Source organism: Pleurodeles waltl, chromosome 12 (assembly GCF_031143425.1).
Source record: "Pleurodeles waltl isolate 20211129_DDA chromosome 12, aPleWal1.hap1.20221129, whole genome shotgun sequence".
Classification (NCBI taxonomy): Eukaryota; Metazoa; Chordata; class Amphibia; order Caudata; family Salamandridae; genus Pleurodeles; species Pleurodeles waltl.
In genome coordinates this window covers 692026100-692045921 of record NC_090451.1, presented here as the reverse complement: position 1 = coordinate 692045921, position 19822 = coordinate 692026100, and the positions used below count along the sequence as shown (strand labels likewise).

Below are 19822 nucleotides of genomic sequence, written 5' to 3'. Positions count from 1 at the left end.
GCTCCCACCCTCACCAACCAGCCCTGCCGCACACCAGCCCACAGCCAGAACACACCCTGCAACAACACCCTCATGCACCACACCAATACTATCCACCACAACCACCTCAACTGCCTGCTCCTCAACACCCGCTCCCTTCACAAACATGCCATAGAACTCTGGGACCTTATCACATCACACTCACCTGACATCGCCTTCCTCACGGAAACCTGGACAAACCCCTCCTCGGAACCCGACATATCCATCGCCACCCCCAAGGGATACAAACTCCAACGCAAAGTCCGCCTCAATAGGCCAGATGGTGGCATCGCCATTCTACACAGGAACACCATCCAAGTCACCACCAGCTCCCAAGACACTATTGACAACACAGAACACATGCACTTCCTGATCCACATTAACAACAACTCCACCCTCAGAGGTACATTAATCTACAGACCACGCCCCGTGTAGGAAGTTGGCTCTGTATGCACTATTTCAAATTAAGGAATAGTATGCACAGAGTCCAAGGGTTCCCCTTAGAGGTAAGATAGTGGCAAAAAGAGACAATACTAATGCTCTATTTTGTGGTAGTGTGGTCGAGCAGTAGGCTTATCAAAGGAGTAGTGTTAAGCATTTGTTGTACATACACACAGGCAATAAATGAGGAACACACACTCGGAGACAAATCCAGCCAATAGGTTTTTTTAATAGAAAAATATATTTTCTTAGTTTATTTTAAGAACCACAGGTTCAAATTCTACATGTAATATCTCATTTGAAAGGTATTGCAGGTAAGTATTTTAGGAACTTTGAATAATCACAATAGCATATATACTTTTTACATAAAACAGATATAGCTATTTTAAAAGTGGACACTAAGTGCAATTTTCACAGTTCCTAGGGGACGTAAGTTATTGTTAGTTCTTGCAGGTAAGTAAACCACCTACGGGGTTCAAATTGGGGTCCAAGGTAGCCCACCGTTGGGGGTTCAGAGCAACCCCAAAGTCACCACACCAGCAGCTCAGGGCCGGTCAGGTGCAGAGTTCAAAGTGGTGCCCAAAACACATAGGCTTCAATGGAGAAGGGGGTGCCCCGGTTCCAGTCTGCCAGCAGGTAAGTACCCGCGTCTTCGGAGGGCAGACCAGGGGGGTTTTGGAGGGCACACCGGGGAGGACACAAGTCCACACAGAAAGTACACCCTCAGCAGCGCGGGGGCGGCCGGGTGCAGTGTGCAAACAAGCGTCAGGTTTGTAATAGGAATCAATGGTAGACCAAGGGGTCTCTTTAGCGGTGCAGGCAGGCAAGGGGGGGGGCTCCACGGGGTAGCCACCACCTGGGCAAGGGAGAGGGCCTCCTGGGGGTCACTCCTGCACTGGAGTTCCGATCCTTCAGGTCCTGGGGGCTGCGGGTGCAGGGTCTTTTCCAGGCGTCGGGATCCTAGAGTCAGGCAGTCGCGGTCAGGGGGAGCCTCGGGATTCCCTCTGCAGGCGTCGCTGTGGGGTTCAGGGGGGACAACTTTGGTTACTCACAGTCTTGGAGTCGCCTGGGGGTCCTCCCTGTAGCGTTTTCTTCACCAGTCGAGTCGGGGTCGCCGGGTGCAGTGTTGCAAGTCTCGCGCTTCTGGCGGGAATTGCAGGGGTCTTTAAAGTTGCTCCTCTGGAAACAAAGTTGCAGTCTTTGTTGAAGAGGGCGGCTGTTCTCTGGAGTTTCTTGGTCCTTTTAGAGCAGGGCAGTCCTCTGAGGATTCAGAGGTTGCTGGTCCTGGGGAAAGCGTCGCTGGAGCAGTTTTCTTCCGAAGGGGGGAGACAGGCCGGTAGAGCTGGGGCCAAGGCAGTTGGTGTCTCCGTCTTCTCTGCAGGGTTTTTCAGCTCCGCAGTCCTCTTCTTCTTAGGTTGCAGGAATCTGAGTTCCTAGGTTAAGGGGAGCCCTTAAATACTAAATTTAAGGGCGTGTTTAGGTCTGGGGGGGTTAGTAGCCAATGGCTACTAGCCCTGAGGGTGGGTACACCCTCTTTGTGCCTCCTCCCAAGGGGAGGGGGTCACATTCCTATCCCTATTGGGGGAATCCTCCATCTGCAAGATGGAGGATTTCTAAAAGTTAGAGTCACCTCAGCTCAGGACACCTTAGGGGCTGTCCTGACTGGCCAGTGACTCCTCTTTGTTATTCTCATTATTTCCTCCGGCCTTGCCGCTAAAAGTGGGGCCGTGGCCGAAGGGGGCGGGCAACTCCACTAGCTGGAGTGCCCTGTGCTGCTGGAACAAAGGGGTGAGCCTTTGAGGCTCACCGCCAGGTGTTACAGCTCCTGCCTGGGGGAGGTGATAGCATCTCCACCCAGTGCAGGCTTTGTTACTAGCCACAGAGTGACAAAGGCACTCTCCCCATGTGTCCAGCAACATGTCTCGAGTGTGGCAGGCTGCTAGAACCAGTCAGCCTGCACGGGTAGTTGGTTAAGGTTTCAGGGGGCACCTCTAAGGTGCCCTCTGGGGTGCATTTCACAATAAAATGTACACTGGCATCAGTGTGCATTTATTGTGCTGAGAAGTTTGATACCAAACTTCCCAGTTTTCAGTGTAGCCATTATGGTCCTGTGTAGTCCGTGTGTGACAGACTCCCAGACCATATACTCTTATGGCTACCCTGCACTTAAAATGTCTAAGGTTTTGCTTAGACACTGTAGGGGCACAGTGCTCATGCATTGGTACCCTCACCTATGGTATAGTGCACCCTGCCTTAGGGCTGTAAGGCCTGCTAGAGGGGTGACTTATCTATACTGCATAGGCAGTGTGAGTTTGGCATGGCACCCTGAGGGGAGTGCCATGTCGACTTACTCGTTTTGTCCTCACCAGTACACACAAGCTGGCAAGCAGTGTGTCTGTGCTGAGTGAGGGGTCCCCGGGGTGGCATAAGATATGCTGCAGCCCTTAGAGACCTTCCCTGGCATCAGGGCCCTTGGTACCAGGGGTACCAGTTACAAGGGACTTACCTGGATGCCAGGGTGTGCCAATTGTGAAAACAAAAGTACAGGTTAGGGAAAGAACACTGGTGCTGGGGCCTGGTTAGCAGGCCTCAGCACATTTCAGTTCAAAAGATAGCATCAGCAAAGGCAAAAAGTCAGGGGGTAACCATGCCAAGGAGGCATTTCCTTACACCCCGCCTTCTGCGACACCATCAGCTTGCACACCCTCACCTCCACAGACTACATCCTCCTCGGTGATTTCAACTTTCACCTGGAAAACCTCCAAGACCACAACTCTACCTCCCTCATAGACAACCTCACCAACCTCGGACTCAAACAACTGGTCACCGCACCCACCCACTCAGCAGGACACACGCTTGACGCAATTTTCACCTCAAGCCAACACATAGCCTACACCCACACCACCAAACTCCTCTGGACTGACCACCACTGCGTCCACTTCTCCTTCACCAAACTCCCCACACACCACCATCAACACACCACAGCCTACCGCATGTGGGACCAAGATCCCCACAGAACGCCTGAACTCCCAACTGGCTCACAACCACCCCCCCCCCCCCAAACACCAACGACCCCAACACAGGAGCACACAACCTCTCTAAATGGAACACCACCTGTGCAGACACACTAGCCCCCCCTCAGAAAACAGATCACCACCTGCAACATCAAGAACGTCCCATGGTTCACCCCCGAACTCCAAGACTCCAAGCACAAATGCCGCCAAGCTGAGAAAATATGCGACTAGAACCTTCTACAACCAACTTCTCCACCGTCAAAACCACCATTCGCACCCATCACCAACTCATACGCACCGCCAACAGAGATCACTACAAGACACGCCTTGACAACAACTCTTAAAAAAGCAAAGAACTCTTCACCATCATTAATGAACTTGCCAAACCCAAAGCCAGCAACATAGACCCCTCACACACACAGCGCCTATGTGACGCCCTTTCCAACCACTTCCACCACAAAATCCTGGACATCCACAACAACTTCATACCACACACACCCTCTACACACACCCCTCACTCACCCAACCTCCACTCATGACCCCCCCACCACACACAAAGAAACCGAAAAAACCATGAACTCCTCGACACCGCCAACTGGATGACAACTAACCACCTCAAGCTTAACTCCAACAAAACCGAGATCATCATCATCTTCTGCCCCAACAAAACCACATGGAACGACTCCTGGTGGCCCACTGCCCTAGGCCCCGCACCCACCCCTGCAAACCATGCACGCAACCTCAGTAGCATCCTGGACCCCTCTCTCTCCATTACACAGCAAATGAATGCTCTAACCTCTTCCTGCTCCCACACACTCCGCACTCTTAAACAAAAATCCTTCAAATGGATTCCCCCAGAGACCAGGAAGTCAGTCACCCATGCACTCATCAGCAGCAGACTAGACTACGGTAACGCCCTCTACGCCGGCACCACACTCAAACTCAAACGCAAACTCCAGAGAATCCAGAACACAGCCGCACACCTCGTCTCTTGGCCTCCCCCGCCACAAACGTATCTCACCACACCTCAAATCCCTTCACTGGCTCCCCATAGACAAGAGAATCACATTCAAGATCCTCATCCACGCACACAAATCCCTCCACAACACCGGCCCAACCTACCTCAACGAAAGAGTGAACTTCCACACACAACCTCTGATCAGCCGACCTCGCCCTAGCCACAGTCCCCCCACATCCAACGCACCACCACAGGAGACAGGTCCTTCTACCTCGCCCCCAAAACCTGGAACTCCCTCCCCACCAACGTTCACAAAACCAAAGACCTCCTGCTCGTCAGAAAGAACCTCAAGACATGGTTGTTCGAACAGTGACCCTCCCTGCCCCCCGCCCCCACTCGCGCCTTGAGACCCTCACGGGTGAGAAGCGCGCTCTATAAATTTTTTATTTTGATTTGTCTGTCTTCCTTATTTAAGTTAATAGCTTTCTATTTTTTGTGTTTATCTATTTATTTATTTTGAATTGGTCGACATTGCGCATCTTTGGAAGTTTGATGTTTTTGAGATAGGTGTTTGTAGGAAAAAAGCCTCTTTCTTTCATGGTTACCCCCATTTTCTGTCTGTGGTCCGTATGTTTGACTTTGTCTGCTTGGTTCCTGCTAACCGGGACCCTAGTAGTTTTGCTCTCTCCTCCAAACTGCTCTTTTTTTTTCTTCCCACAATTGGCATACTGTCCCCCCATCTAAGTCCCCAGTATATGGTACCTAGGTACCCATGGCATTTGGGTTCCAGGGGAACTCTATGGGCTGCAGCAGTTACTCTGGCACCAATAGGAAGCCCATGCAAAGGGTTCTGCAGGCCTTCCATTGCAGCCTGTGTGAAACGGGTGCAGTCACCTGTTTTCACTGCAGGTCAGTACACCAGGTCACTGTATGTCATCCCTATGGTAGGCCCTCTCTGCCCAGAGGGCAGGGTGCAGGTACCTGTGTGAGGGCACCCCTGCACTAGCAGAGGTGCCCCTACAAACTCCAGATCCATTTTCCTAGACTTTGTGAGTGCGGGGATGCCATTTTACTTGTGTACTGGACATAGGTCACTACCTAGGTCCAGCTACATAATGGTATCTCTGAACCTGGGCATGTTTGGTATCATACATGTTGAACTCATACCCCAGGTCTCACTATTCTGATTACCACCACCCAGGGTGACCATAACTGACATATCCCTCAAGGGCTGGGGAGCACACATGGACAATCTGAAGGTCAGATGACTCTTGGAGTCCAGTGGACGCAGTGAAGCACATAAACTAATTGCAACTAAGGAAAGTCTTACTAGCACTGAAAGCATTCCAGATGTTCGTGAAGAGGCGGGCAGTGCTTATCCAAATGAACAACACAAGTATGTTCTACCTCAACAAACAGGAAGGAGCAAAGTTGTTCCCACTGTCCAAACTTGTGCAAGAGAGATGGAAATGGTTAGTCCAACGTTACACTACCCTAGTAACAATACTCTTCCCAGGGAAACAGATCACAGGCAGAAGTATTGAACAGACAAGAAAGCACCTCCACGAATGGAAGATAAAGTAGCAAGTACTTGACATTGTGTTAAGACAGAGGGCACACCAAGCATAGACCTGTTAGCAAGTTGAAAATGAAAAATCCCAAGACTTCCCATCCAGGTTTCTACACCACCAGTCCGAAGGGAATGTCCTGTTGATAGGCTGGTTAGGGGGTTTTGCTTATATCCTTTCGCAGATTCCTTTGATCCCAGTGGCACTGGAAAAAGCCAAACAGACACGTTATTCAGACCAAAGGACAAATCATACTGATCAAAGAAACACAGGGCATGTCAAAAAATGCAAAGTGGGAAAGTGTCACCTAGAACCCGCCACATTTAACCTGGTAGCATGGCTCCTGAATTCAGAGAATTTGGAAACCTGCAGCTTCCCCCACAGGAGAAAGATGATCATGGAGGATTCTAGAAAGCCTAGCCATTGGAAGTGCTGTGCGGCCAAGTGGATGAGATACATTCACTGGTGCATGGAAAAACGATAAACCAGGGCTGAACACTGTACAGTGCTAACATACCTCACCCATGTTCTAGACGGCAGCCTGACCTGTATCACTAAAGGTCCACCTGGCTGCCCTAGTCTTGTACACCAGAGGAACAACCGGAATCAGTCTCTTCACACTACTCATGGTGAAAAGATTTTTGGAAGAAAGATAGTAGCGAGTTGCAAGCACTCAGGATCCAGGGACGATACCTTAAACTATACAAGGCAAAGTCATTTTACAAACAAATAAATACTCCAATTTTACATAAGGCGGTATTGTAATGTCATGTCAACCAGAAAGGGCATTAGACACTTAGGATGTGCGAGGAGCACTCATGTAGTACCCTCAAGGGACGAAAGCAATTCAAAGGGGGAACCAGCTCTTCACCTTCCTTTCCAGGACAAGCAAAGGTATGCTGGGAATGATTGCGTGATGGAGTGGACACTATCCAAATGGACCACACAAAGGCAGGAAAAATGTACCTACATGCCCCAGGACACACTCGGCCAGGAAGAAGGGTGCTAACTTAATGACCCTGGCGAACCTTCCCATTAGCATCATCTGCATAACTTGATCACTCCCACATACCTTTGCGAAACATGTAGACATCCAGATAAAGGAACGGTGGAACAGATACAACACCTGTTTGCTAACTTGTTCACGTTTCAACCAACCCTTCCTAAAAACCAAATACCAGAACATGATCAGATGCACAGCATGTAAATCCAGAAAAGGATTTGTGCTGTAAAACAAAATTGTTCATGTCTCTTCAGGCTCCAAAATTATTCCTACTGAGAAGTATCCATTCTGATGGATACAACTACCTGTGGATTCCTCACCTAATGAATACTCCCATGGCGCCAGCATTCGACGGAAATCTTCTTCCTAGCTTCTGCACGTCGACGAGGACGTCACATTTGCCCACGCGATGCCGTCTGACGTCATACAGGCAATAAGAGGTCCTCGCCGACGTGCCGACGTCAGTTCCCTTTTTTCCGCGCCATTCAAAACGGTTATCTTCGAGGGAGCTACTGTTGCTTTCGAAGTTACAGTGTGTTTTTTTTCTGCTGCGTGTTTTTTCTCTGAGGTTACTATGTCTCAGAGGAAGTCTGGTTTCAAGCCCTGTCAGGAGTGTTGGGGGCAAGATGTCCATTACTGACCCACATTCTGACTGCTTGTGGTGCTTAAGTTCCGACCAAGACGTAGCTACATGTGATTCATGTCAACACATGAATCCGAAAGCCCTTAGGGAGCGTGAAGCCAAACTCTTTATGGCGAAGTGGAAGAGAAAGGAGAAGAGACATCATAGAAAGTCCTCCTCGCCGAGGTCTCATCGGCGTCATCGAGACTCCCGGCGCCGTCGGGACTCACGACGCCATTCGAGCAAGAAGCGGTCTCGATCGAGGTCGCCGTCGGCTCGGCGTCAGAAGACTTGGGAGGTCAGTCCCACAGTCACTCCACATCCATCGACGCCGTTGCCTTCTCCAGCTTCGCCGACTTCGCCTGGGCAGACGTCTTCAGTGATTGAGGTGCCACAGCCTCCGGTGTTCTCTCCGGCGTCGCAGACGTCGAGGCCGGCGTCTGGGTCGCCTTCGATCCAGGCACCCCAGTATCCGGCTTTCCCGGCCCCTGGAGCCGATAATACTGCATTTTTAAATGCGATGTTCACCATCTTCCAACAGATGGCTCCAGGCAGTGCTCCGACTGGTCCTTCGGGCCCGTTGGCTTTCAGCTTGGGTGCTCCTTCGCCGCTACGGCCAGCACCCTTCATGCCCTTTCTCCCCTTGGGTAATGTGGGCTCGGCGCCGGTGTCGGCTCCGGTGGCTCCAGAAGTTTCGGCCCCAGAGGTTTCAGCTCCATCGACTTCGGGGTTTCGGCCAGTGACCCCGTCATGACCATCTGAAACTCTGAGACGCACCTCTCTTCATCCGGCTCCTAGCTCGGCGTCGAAGCTTCCTGTGGCGCCTGACATGGCGTCGGATGGATCCGGCGATCGGCGCCGTTCCTCGACTTCGGCAGACGCCATGTCGACGCCGCGTATTGAGGAGAGGTTACATTCTAGGAGATGTGCTCTCCGTCTCTTGGAGGAACAGGAATATCAACGGGTCCTGCAAGAAGGTGAAATTGAGGATTCTGAAGGTCTTCATGGACTGGATACAGCTAGTGGCCTTGATACTTCCCCTGAGTGGGACTTGTAACCAGGGGAGTATACTGAGGAGGCAGCCACTTTTCATGCTGTAGTAAGGAAGGCGGCTAACTACCTTGAACTGCCTTTGCCGGTGGCTGAGGCGAAACAAAATTTACTAACTGAGGTCTTACATCCGGCCTCTACTGCGGCAGAGCCTCTTTTACCATTCAACGAGGCTTTGCTTGAACCGGTATTGGAGGTCTGGAAGATGCCGGTATCTTCCTCTGCTGTTAATAGCTGTGTGGCCAGGAGGTATCGGGCTGCACCATCTGACCCTGGCTTTCTGTCCAGACACCCTACGCCGGAGAGCTTGGTGGTCCAGGCTTCCTGCTCTGCTAGATCTGTGCCTGGATCTTTTCCAACAGTGCCGGGGGACAGAGACTCCAAAAAGTTGGACTCGCAGTCGAAGAAAATATTTTCATCTTGTAGCATGGCGCTGAAGTCCACCAACGCTACATGTATCTTGGGGAGGTACATCTATGCTCTTAGGGACGAGATAACATCATCGCATACAGAGCTTCCTCAAGGACTCTTGAATATCGTGTCGGATGCTCAGGCTGCTGCAACCCAGGTTATCCAATCTGGGTTGGATACAACTGACTCAGTGGCTAGAGCAATGGGCACGGCGGTGGTTGCGAGGAGCCAGGCTTCGCTTCGCAACTCAGGGTTTTCTTCGGACGTGCAGTCGACTCTGTTGGACCTCCCGTTTGATGGGGACAAACTTTTTGGTGCCAAAGCGGATTCGGCCTTGGAGAGGTTTAAAGAAAGCAGGGCCACGGCCAAGTCATTAGGACTGCAAGCCGCTTCTTCTACCTCCTCCAGGTTTTTTAGGAGGTTTCGAGGATTTGGTCGTGGATCATCCTCCTCTTCCTTTCGGGGGAGATTCCAACAACCTACCTCCTCTCTCACCTTTAGATCAATTAGAGGGAGGGCTAGGGTCCGTACCAGGGGAGCCTCTCAGCCGCACTCTGCCTCTTCCTCGTCCTCTGGAGGGGTGCAGCAGGGGAAGCTGCCTTAGGCTTCCACCAATTCCCACTCACTCTTCTCCTGTAGGGGGAAGGTTACTGCATTTTCTTCACAAGTGGGAAGTTATCACATCAGACACCTGGGTTACCAGCATTGTGGGAAAAGGCTACACCCTTCCCTTTCGGGAGTTTCCGCCCCCCATCCCGCCCCGCCCATCTTATTGTTCGAAAGAACACCTCCTGTTGTTAGAGCAGGAGGTTCAAGTCCTCCTTTCAAAGGGCGCGGTGGAGTTGGTTCCAGAGCAGGAAAAGGGTCAAGGTTGTTACTCAAGGTACTTCCTGATTCCCAAGAAGGATGGTCGATTGCGACCAATCCTGGACCTGAGGATTTTGAATTGGTTCCTCAAACAGGAAAAGTTCAAGATGCTGACCCTAGCTCAGGTGTTTTTGGCGTTGAACAAGGGAGATTGGATGGTGTCTGTCGACTTGCAGGATGCTTACTTTCACATCCCGATTATCAAGTCGCACAGGAAGTATCTCCGTTTTGTGGTGGGGTCGCAGCACTATCAGTTTGCGGTCCTCCCGTTTGGTCTTAATTCAGCACCTCGAGTCATCACAAAGGTGATGTTGGTGGTTGCGGCAGAGCTCAGGAGGAAGGGGATAGCAGTATTTCCTTACCTAGACGACTGGTTGATCAAAGCCAAGTCCCCGGAGCTTGTGTTGCACCATCTACAGTCGACAACCCAGTTGTTGTTCGATCTGGGCTTTTCGGTGAATGTGCCCAAGTCTCACCTAGAGCCCTCTCAACGCCTCCTGTTCATAGGGGCGGTACTGGATACAACATTGGATCGAGCCTTTCCTCCGCCTCAGTGGATTCAAGATATTCAGGAGTTGGTTCCAATGTTTCGAAGTGGAGCGGTCGTTCCAATCCTCAAGGTCCTTCGTCTGCTCGGCCTGCTTGCCTCCTGCATACTGTTGGTCACGCATGCTCGCTGGCACATGAGGGCTCCTCAGTGGTGCCTCCGAAGGCAGTGGTCTCAACACAAAGGAGATCTCGAAGGTTCTGTCAAGATCTCCAAAGATGCTGCTACGGACTTGAAGTGGTGGATTGCGGGCGACAATCTTTCTCAAGGAAGGCCGTTCACGCAGTCGCCACCAGTGATCACGGTCATAACGGATGCTTCCTCTCTAGGGTGGGAAGCTCATCTGGGGGATCTGGAGATCAAAGGGCTTTGGTCTCCAGAGGAACAGATTTTTCATATCAATCTGTTGGAGTTGCGGGCTGTACGTCTGGCTCTCAAGGCCTTCCTCCCATCCCTTCGCGGGCAGTCGGTTCAGGTCCTGACGGACAATACTACCGCAATGTGGTATATAAACAAGCAGGGAGGAGTAGGGTTGTACCTTCTCTGCAGAGAAGCTCTTCGACTATGGTCCTGGGTAAAGGACCATCAGGTTTGCTTGGTAGCAAATCATCTGGCCGGAGTTTTGAATGTACGTGCGGACAGTCTCAGTCGCCATTTCTCGGCCGACCACGAGTGGCGTCTCCATCCAGATCAAGTCCGTCTGATCTTCCAGTTGTGGGGGGTTCCTCGGATAGATCTGTTTGCCACCCGGGAGAACTCGCACTGTCCGTTATTCTGCAGCCTCCAGTATCCGGTGCAGGGGGCGTTGGCGGATGCGTTTCAGAGAACCTGGTGCGACCAGTTGCTTTACGCGTTTCCCCCCATACCCTTGATTCCTCGAGTATTGAGGAAAATTCGCCAAGACCGGGCCCAAGTCATTTTAATAGCTCCGGATTGGCCAAGGAGGGTGTTGTATTCCGACCTTCTTCAACTCTCAATGTGCCCTCCGCTCCGTCTCCCTCTCAGGGCAGACCTCCTCTCGCAGTCGCAGGGGCAGGTTTTACACCCCAACCTCCAGAGCCTGCACCTTCATGCCTGGAGATTGAACGGGGCAACCTGAGTTCCTTCTCTCTCCCACCTGATGTAGTGGATGTTATCTTAGCGGCCAGGCGACACTCCACTAAAACTATCTACGCTAATAGGTGGTCTAAATTTGTGGTATGGTGTGGGGAGAGACAGATTGATCCCTTACGTGCTCATATGTCAGATGTTTTATCTTTTGCTTTGTCTTTAGCGCAGAAAGGTTGTGCAGTGGCTACTATTAAAGGTTACTTGTCTGCCTTGTCAGCCTTCATTTGTCTTCCAGACCAACCATTGTTCTTTAAATCTCCTATAGTACTTAGATTCTTGAAGGGCCTTATGAATAAATACCCTCCAAAACCCTTCGTTATGCCTCAATGGGATTTGTCCTTGGTCCTGACTTTCCTTATGGGGTCCCCTTTTGAGCCTATGCATTCTTGCCCCTTAAGGTTCTTAGTTATTAAAACAATTTTCCTGGTGGCCATAACATCTGCAAGGAGAGTGAGAGTTGCAGGCTTTATCGGTAAAACCCCCTTATACAACTTTTTATGGGGATAAGGTGGTGTTGAGGACCAAGGCTGCTTTCCTTCCGAAGGTGGTTTCACCCTTTCAATTGGCCCAGACAATTACTCTGTCCACGTTCTATCCTCCGCCTGATCCTTCAAAGGAAGAAGAAAGACTTCATCGCTTGGACCCAAAGAGGGCGTTAAGCTTCTTCATAGACAGAACGAAGGATTTCAGGCTGGATGATCAGCTTTTCTTCGGATACGTGGGCGAGAGGAAAGGCAGTCCACAAGAGAACACTCTCCAGGTGGGTTGTTCTTTGCATTAAAATTTGTTACTCTTTAGCAAAGAAGGATCCTCCTTATGGTATTAGAGCTCATTCCGCCAGGGCTAAGTCGGCCACTTCGGCCTTGGCTAGGGGTGTTCCTGTGATCGACATCTGCAAGGCCGCAACTTGGTCGTCCCTTCACACTTTTGCGAAACATTACTGCTTGGACTCTGAGGTTAGAAGGGACGGCCATTTTGCACGGTCAGTGCTGCAGGATTTCTTGGTTTGACCATTCAGGCACCCACCTCCGGGCGCGGTACTGCTTTGGGACTCTATTCATTAGGTGAGGAATCCACAGGTAGTTGTATCCATCAGAAGAACGAGTTACTTACCTTCGGTAGCGACTTTTCTGGTGGATACATTAGCTACCTGTGGATTCCTCACGGTCCCACCCGCCTCCCCGTTGCCTTTTTGGTCTTACCAAGTAATCCTTGGGTGTGCTCCTCTTGGTCTTTAGGACTGCAATAGATTATGTATATATGGATATTTGTATATATTTATTTATTTTTGTATATACATATTTAGTGTATATATGTATTGTTTAAAAAAAAAAAAAAGAGGTTTTATTAAATCTATAGCCATCTTCTTGCAAAGATGTGTAGTTTACAATGTTATGAGATGTTGCCTTTATCTTTCATTGCATTGGATTATTGTTCTCAGGCACGTAAAAAATGTTGGTACTGACGTCGGCACGTCGGCGAGGACCTCTTATTGCCTGTATGACGTCAGACGGCGTCGTGTGGGCGAATGTGACGTCCTCGTCGACGTGCAGAAGCTAGGAAGAAGATTTCCGTCTAATGCTGGCGCCATGGGAGTATTCATTAGGTGAGGAATCCACAGGTACCTAATGTATCCACTAGAAAAGTCGCTACCGAAGGTAAGTAACTCGTTCTTTTGTTACTTACAAATGGTAACCATATTTTTGATGGAGAATGTATTTTCTTGCTGACGTACACCACCCTCCCTCTGCTTTGAGTTTACAAATAAGTAAATGTAGAAACTTTGAAGCTTAGGGACTGGCATGGATATAAATTGGCCACATGCCATGGTGATGAATGCTAGTTAAATGTCAATAACACAGCAATTATTTGTAAAGTAACTTAGTAGTATTATTGTAATCGTTTTTAGAAAACAAGTTGCTTTTTTAGTACTTTGATTTAAAAAATAATTTTCCCTGCACGTTGCCCTTCTTTCCACTACTCAGCCTCAGTTTAATTGAACTGTTTTGTTCAGTTTGAATAGAAGATGAATGCCCCTGTCTGCCAGCTGTATTCTGGATCAAACAATGTTCTCTATTCTGCAAGCTTATTTCATTTGTTTCATTTAGATGCCCCTGCCTCACTGTCTTGGTGTGGAAATCAATGTGCAACACTGATAGCTGCAATTTGGTATTAGTAAGCCAACACTGGGCGGGAAAGTACCCTATATCAGATGCAGAATGTCCAAAAACGGTTTGTTTTACCCTGTTTAGTGAAGCTACTCTGGAGCAAACTCATCTAAGTAGGTAGATGATCAAAACAGCATATGTATTGGAGGTGTTGTGTTCCATCTTAATTTCAATGTTGCTCATGCATGCCTTTCATTTTTGTTTTTCTCTTAGATTTTCAGTGTTAAACGTGTCCTTAATACAAAGTTTTTTGTGAATTGCCTTGGAATACGAGACCCAGGTAAGCGCCTCAATATTCTGACAAATACTAAAACGATCAATAAGTAGTATTTTTTTTTTTTTAATATCAGTTTTTTAAGTTGAAAGATATACTACTGTCAATCTGATTGGTTTAATTAAACATCCTTATTTTCTGCCCTCTTTCCCAACATAGTTTTACTCTGAGACTCCAAGGTGAAGTGTGATTAAATTTATTGAGCTATTACATCATTGCTTTCAAACTTATAGCTGAGTGATAGTAGGTATCTGAGCATGAACGAGTTGGGAGAATGTCAATGCTCCCGTGGCAGCACCAGTCTTCAGTGCTTGACTAGCTCAAGGACTAAGTGCCCATTACCTCTCCTGTGCCTTGAGTGAAGTCTTTATGAATCATTATGGAGGTCATCTGCTTACTGGATAGAGGTCAAGCCACTCTTGTCTATATTGCTTTGTTGTATTGTAGGTCCACTTTTGTGTCCCCTAGCACGCATTGTCAAAAAAGAGCACCTTCATTATAGTCTTCTCAGTAATATTCATAAGAACGCGATACATCTACTTGTGCATGAAGTCTCAGGACACCTTTCTGATGGCTACTCTCAGCCCCTCATTCCTTCATTGTTGCATATCGGCCTTTTTGAAATAGAAAACTCTGCAATAGCTCCTCTGCCCCAGTATGTGGCACCATTTACTGCCTCCACCACTGTCCTGCCTCAGGACTTAATTACGCACTGCTGCAGGTAGGTGTCCTCTCTGCATACTGACATAAGTTGCTCTTTTACTGAACTCTGACGGATCCACAGCTATGTTCCCAGCTTTTTCAGTGTCCCGAATACTTCTAAACATTTACTCGACAATTCGCTTTTGTGGCAATTGATCTCATCACTTGCGCCAACATCCGATCCAGAGCCCACCCAGCTTTTGAGCTGATGCGCCAGTTTCTTATGCCATTGTTGACTGCAGATGAAAGCCCTCAAGTAGGTCATACTGCAACTCTTTAAAAATGTTTCCAAGTATTCTGTTTCTGCTGTGGTGCCATTGGATATGTCTGGCTTCTCGTAAGGCTTCCTCTGGCATGGCCTTTCCCAACACTGCTGACTGACCTCTTTTGGTTTCGGTCCAGCCTCCTTCCATCACAAATCGAAACCTTGACACCCTTGCTGCAGTCTGTAGGAAATTGGCTCTGTATATACTATCTCACAGTGAGTGATAGTGTGCACAGAGTCCAGGGATTCCCCTTAGAGCTAAGATAGTTGCAAAATTAGATAATTCTAATTCTCTATTTTGTGGTAGTGTGGTCAAGCATTGGGCTTATCAGAGGGTAGTGTTAAGCATTTGTTGTACACACACAGGCAATACATGAGGAACACACATTCAAAGACTTACTACAGGCCAATAGGTTTTTGTATAGAAAAATATATTTCCTTAATTTATGTTTAGAACCACAAGTTCAAGATTTGAAGTAAATACATAAAATGCAAGGTACTCCTCACATGTAAGTTAGGAACTTCGAATTAGAGCAATAACATATACAGTTTTTGTTAAAATGGCAATAAGCTATTTTAAAAGTAGACAGTGCAAAAATCAACAGTTCGTGGGGGAGGTAAGTATTGGTTAGATTATGAGGTAAGTAAGACACTTACAAGTTTAAGTTCCTGGGCTTAGGCAGCCGTCCGTTAGGGGTTCAAGGCAACCCCAAAGTTAGCACACCAGCAGCTCAGGGCCGGCCAGGTGCAGAGGTCAAAGAGGTGCCCAAAACACATAGGTTCCTGGTTGCAGTCTGCCAACAGGTAAGTACCTTCATGCTCGGAGGGCAGACCATGGGGGTTGTTCAGCAGCCACATATGTTTCTAAAAGATCTAGGACTGTCTAGCAATGATGACGAGAACTTCAAAGAAACAGCAAGCGGAGGTTCGGACAACAAGATACTAGAAGCAGACTTTGAAAAGCGACAAGCGGACAAGAAGGCGGTGACTGTCACTAAAACAAAGTTTCATAATGTAATCAAAATGCGGAAAGGCTCAGAGGTGAATCCTTGGAGAGAAAAAAGCACACCCGACCACTTTTACGTCCGGGAAACAGAGGATTGAAGGTCAACAACGAACAAAAGAAGCCCATGGAACCAAACCACACGATACTGACTATGGCAATGTGGTAAAAGTGCTGAAAGGGTCTTCTGGCTGAGAGACCTCGAAGGCGAAGCCAAAACCTTTGGAGACTGAACGGTCAACGCCAAAAAGCAAAGACAACCCTGACGGTGAAAAAGTGCAAGAGGTCAAAAGGAAGAGGCGAATGCTAGAAGCAGAAATAACAGTGCTTGTCCAACACAAAAAAGGTGTTCAACTCATAAAGGGAAATCAGTATTCCAAGCAAACCTTTAACGGCTCTCGACGCTGATGAAGAGTAACCTGCCTTGGAAGCTCCACTATCCCTGGGAACCTCTTGAAGAGTTTTTTTGAAGGCGAAAAAAAGAGCAGGAGGATTCGCCGAGGTGTTGAGTCAACCTTGAAACAGAAGTAGAGGTAGACACACAACCCTTGTGGACATCACCACCCCACGTCTTCACAATGTACAATAGTCTGTAAGAAGGGCTGTAGAAACATATTGGGTACACTGGAGTATGACGAGAGATTCATGTTTTCTCCTGCCAATAACGCCTGCCAATAAGGGGAGCCTATCCCTCCCAATGCTGCCTAGCATTTTGGATCAAGGCAAAGTGACATTCAAGGAACCTACCACAGCCACTGCAGTCACCCCTCGAGTGGAAAATAAATCTAAGCCTTCAAACAAAGATCCCAGGTTTATTCATGCGAGGACTCCAGCAGATTTCTTCATTTTCACTTCTGCCACGAGGAGGAGCAATTCACAAACCTAAACCCGGCCTTCACCAGAAAAGGAAAGCGAAAGGCTAGACATGGTGGGCTGAAAGATGGAATGAAGTGGCAGTGCATTGGTGAATTGCCAATTCAAACGCACTGCTAAATGGTTACAGTCATCAACAATGGGACCAGGCAAATGTGCACGGGCACAACATTAAGAAACCATGTCTGCCTCAGAATATGGGGCTTTAAGCAGGAAATACCAACCTCCATCATCAAAAAACCCTTCAGAGGAAGACGCTTTTTGGTCATCGGGTCAACAACAGCACCAAGGCCAAAGCAGCTCCTAAAAAATGCACTACAGACCATGTACCAACAGTGGCAACATCCTGCAAGGCAGTCCTTTTTGTTCTAGAGGAAGGGAAAGAGGACAAACCTCCTTAGGAACAGCAGGAGCTACCAGTAAGTGACTCTGCAACCAAACAAGCCCCCACAAAACACCAGTGGGAGGCAGACTTGGAAACTACCCACAACAGTAAACTGAAATCACCACAGGTAATTTGATTTTAAACTTGATACAAAATGGGTACTGCATAGAACTAATAAAAACACCACAAATCTCACAAACAAAAAGTGTCAATGTGGAACTCGTACAACTCAGGAAGGAAGTCAAAGAACTTAAACAAAAGCAAGCAACGGAAAAGGTACGAGTAAGGGAACAAAACAAAACTACTCATTTTACTTCTTGGTTTTAAAACAAGGCCTCACTCTAAGGCCAAACTGGACCTGAGGTTCATGAACAAGATCATCCGTCAACATTTCAAGATGGCAACACTTGAGGGAGCATTTCCACTCCTACAAAAAAGGAGTATATGACATTAGATTTGAAGGATGCCTATTTGCACATACCCATGAATCAAGCACACAAAACGTACCTACAATGTGTACTCAAACTACACTACCAGTTCAGAGTCTTACCATTCGGGATAAAGTTGGCACCAAGGGTCTTTAAAAAAAATACTCACAGCAGTTGCAGCCTTTCTGAGAAGGAAGGGTGTACATGTGCTACCATACCTAGACAACTGGCTGGTGAAGGCAAAGACAAAACAAAAACGCCATAGGAACATTCATGCTGTGATAACAACCTTTGAACGCTTAGGGTTTTCCTTAAACCATAAGTAGTAGTCTCCATGACAGTAACAAATGTCTTTCTAGGGGCAACGCTGGATTCTAAGACTGCACTGGCATTCCCATTTTACCCCAATACACCCAAATGTTTCCCACCCCAATCTAATCCACTCCACTAACTTTTAGCCATGCTGAACAGCAGCCACACTAGTGTATAACACATTAATAAAGCAAATGCACCTCGCATAAGCAAGACCTATTGGCTTTGCCAATGCTTATTTGCTCCTGCTACTTCGACCTTACTGCCCCCATGGTTTTCCCTTGAAGGCGGTCCAACAGTTAAATGGTAGTGAACATTGAATCCCATTGACTCTAAAGGTATTTATTCAAGGTAGATTATTAATGTGAGTGGCTAATCAAAGCACCTGTCTTGTGTCCTTTGCCAAATGGCATTGGGAGCATTGATGATAAAGGATTCACATGCCTAGCCTTTTCTGATATGTCTTTGAGGTCTCAATTTGTAAAGTTACAGTTCTACGCCAATTAATTAATGTGTCACTCCTTGTCTTTCAGGTCACTGTAGAGGAAAATAAAGGATTAAAAGGGGAGAGAGCTATGGCTGCTGAGACTCTCAACTTTGGACCAGAATGGTATGGATATTCTTTTTATATATATATATATATATATATATATGTTCGATGGCATGTGTAGCTGCAGATACACATGCTGTGCATACGTCTGCCGTCTAGTGTTGGGCTTGCAGTGTTACAAGTTGTTTTTCTTCGAAGAAGTGTTTTTGAGTCACGGGATAGAGTTACTCCTTCTCTTCGGCTTCATTGCGCATGGGCATCAACTCCATGTTAGATTGTTTTCCCGCAGAGGGTAATGTAGGAGTGATAGAGTATAAAGAAAAGTGGGTGCTTGTGAATCTACAGCGGAACATGCTGCGAACAGACGTACACTGGGTAAGTGACATTTTCCGTTTGATGGCATGTGTAGCTGCAGATACACATGCTGTGCATAGACTACAAGCAGTTATTCCTCCCATAAAAGCGGTGGTTAGCCTGTAGGAGTTGAAGTTGTTTGAAATAATGTTCTTAGTACTGCTTGACCTACTGTGGCTTGCTGTGCTGATAAAATATCTACAAAATAATGTTTAGTAAATGTATGTGGTGTTGACCAAGTAGCTGCTTTACATATTTCAGCCATTGGTATATTTCCTAAGAAGGCCATTGTAGCACCTTTCTTCCTTGTGGAGGGTGCTTTAGGTGCAACTAAGAGTTGTCTTTTAGCTTTAAGGTAACATGTTTGGATGCATTTTACTATCCATCTTGCTAAACCTTGTTTTGAAATGGGGTTACCAGTATGAGGTTTTTGAAAAGCTACAAATAGCTGTTTAGTTTTCCTGAATGGGTTTGTTCTATCGATGTAGTACATTAGAGCTCTTTTAATGTCTAATGTATGTAGAGCTCTTTCTGCCACAGAATCTAGCTATGGAAAGAAGACTGGTAGTTCCACTGTTTGTTTGCTATGAAAAGGTGATACTACTTTAGGAAGAAATTTAGGGTTAGTTCGTAGCACGACTTTCTGTACTTGTATTAACGGTTCTTCAATAGTGAAAGCTTGAATTTCACTAACTCCTCACAATGATGTAATTGCGACTAGGAAGGCAACCTTCCATGTTAAGAATTGCATTTGACATGAGTGCATAGGTTCAAATGTTGGGCCCATAAGTCGCGTAAGCACTATGTTTAAATTCCACGAAGGAACTGGCAGTGTTCTGGGAGGGATGATGTGTTTTAAACCTTCCATGAAGGCTTTAATAACAGGAACTCTAAGTAAA

General features: G+C 47.6%; 1 protein-coding gene across 1 annotated transcript in view; it reads left to right on the top strand.

Annotated features, from left to right (window-relative positions):
* GIGYF1 (GRB10 interacting GYF protein 1) overlaps positions 1 to 19822 on the top strand; it is a 656843-nt gene that overhangs the window by 45509 nt on the left and 591512 nt on the right. Inside the window, exons 3-4 of the mRNA XM_069215543.1 lie at positions 13991 to 14057; positions 18553 to 18629. Coding sequence (XP_069071644.1) covers positions 18595 to 18629 — 35 coding nt within the window. The 5' untranslated portion in view covers positions 13991 to 14057; positions 18553 to 18594. The remainder of the gene's footprint in view (positions 1 to 13990; positions 14058 to 18552; positions 18630 to 19822) is intronic.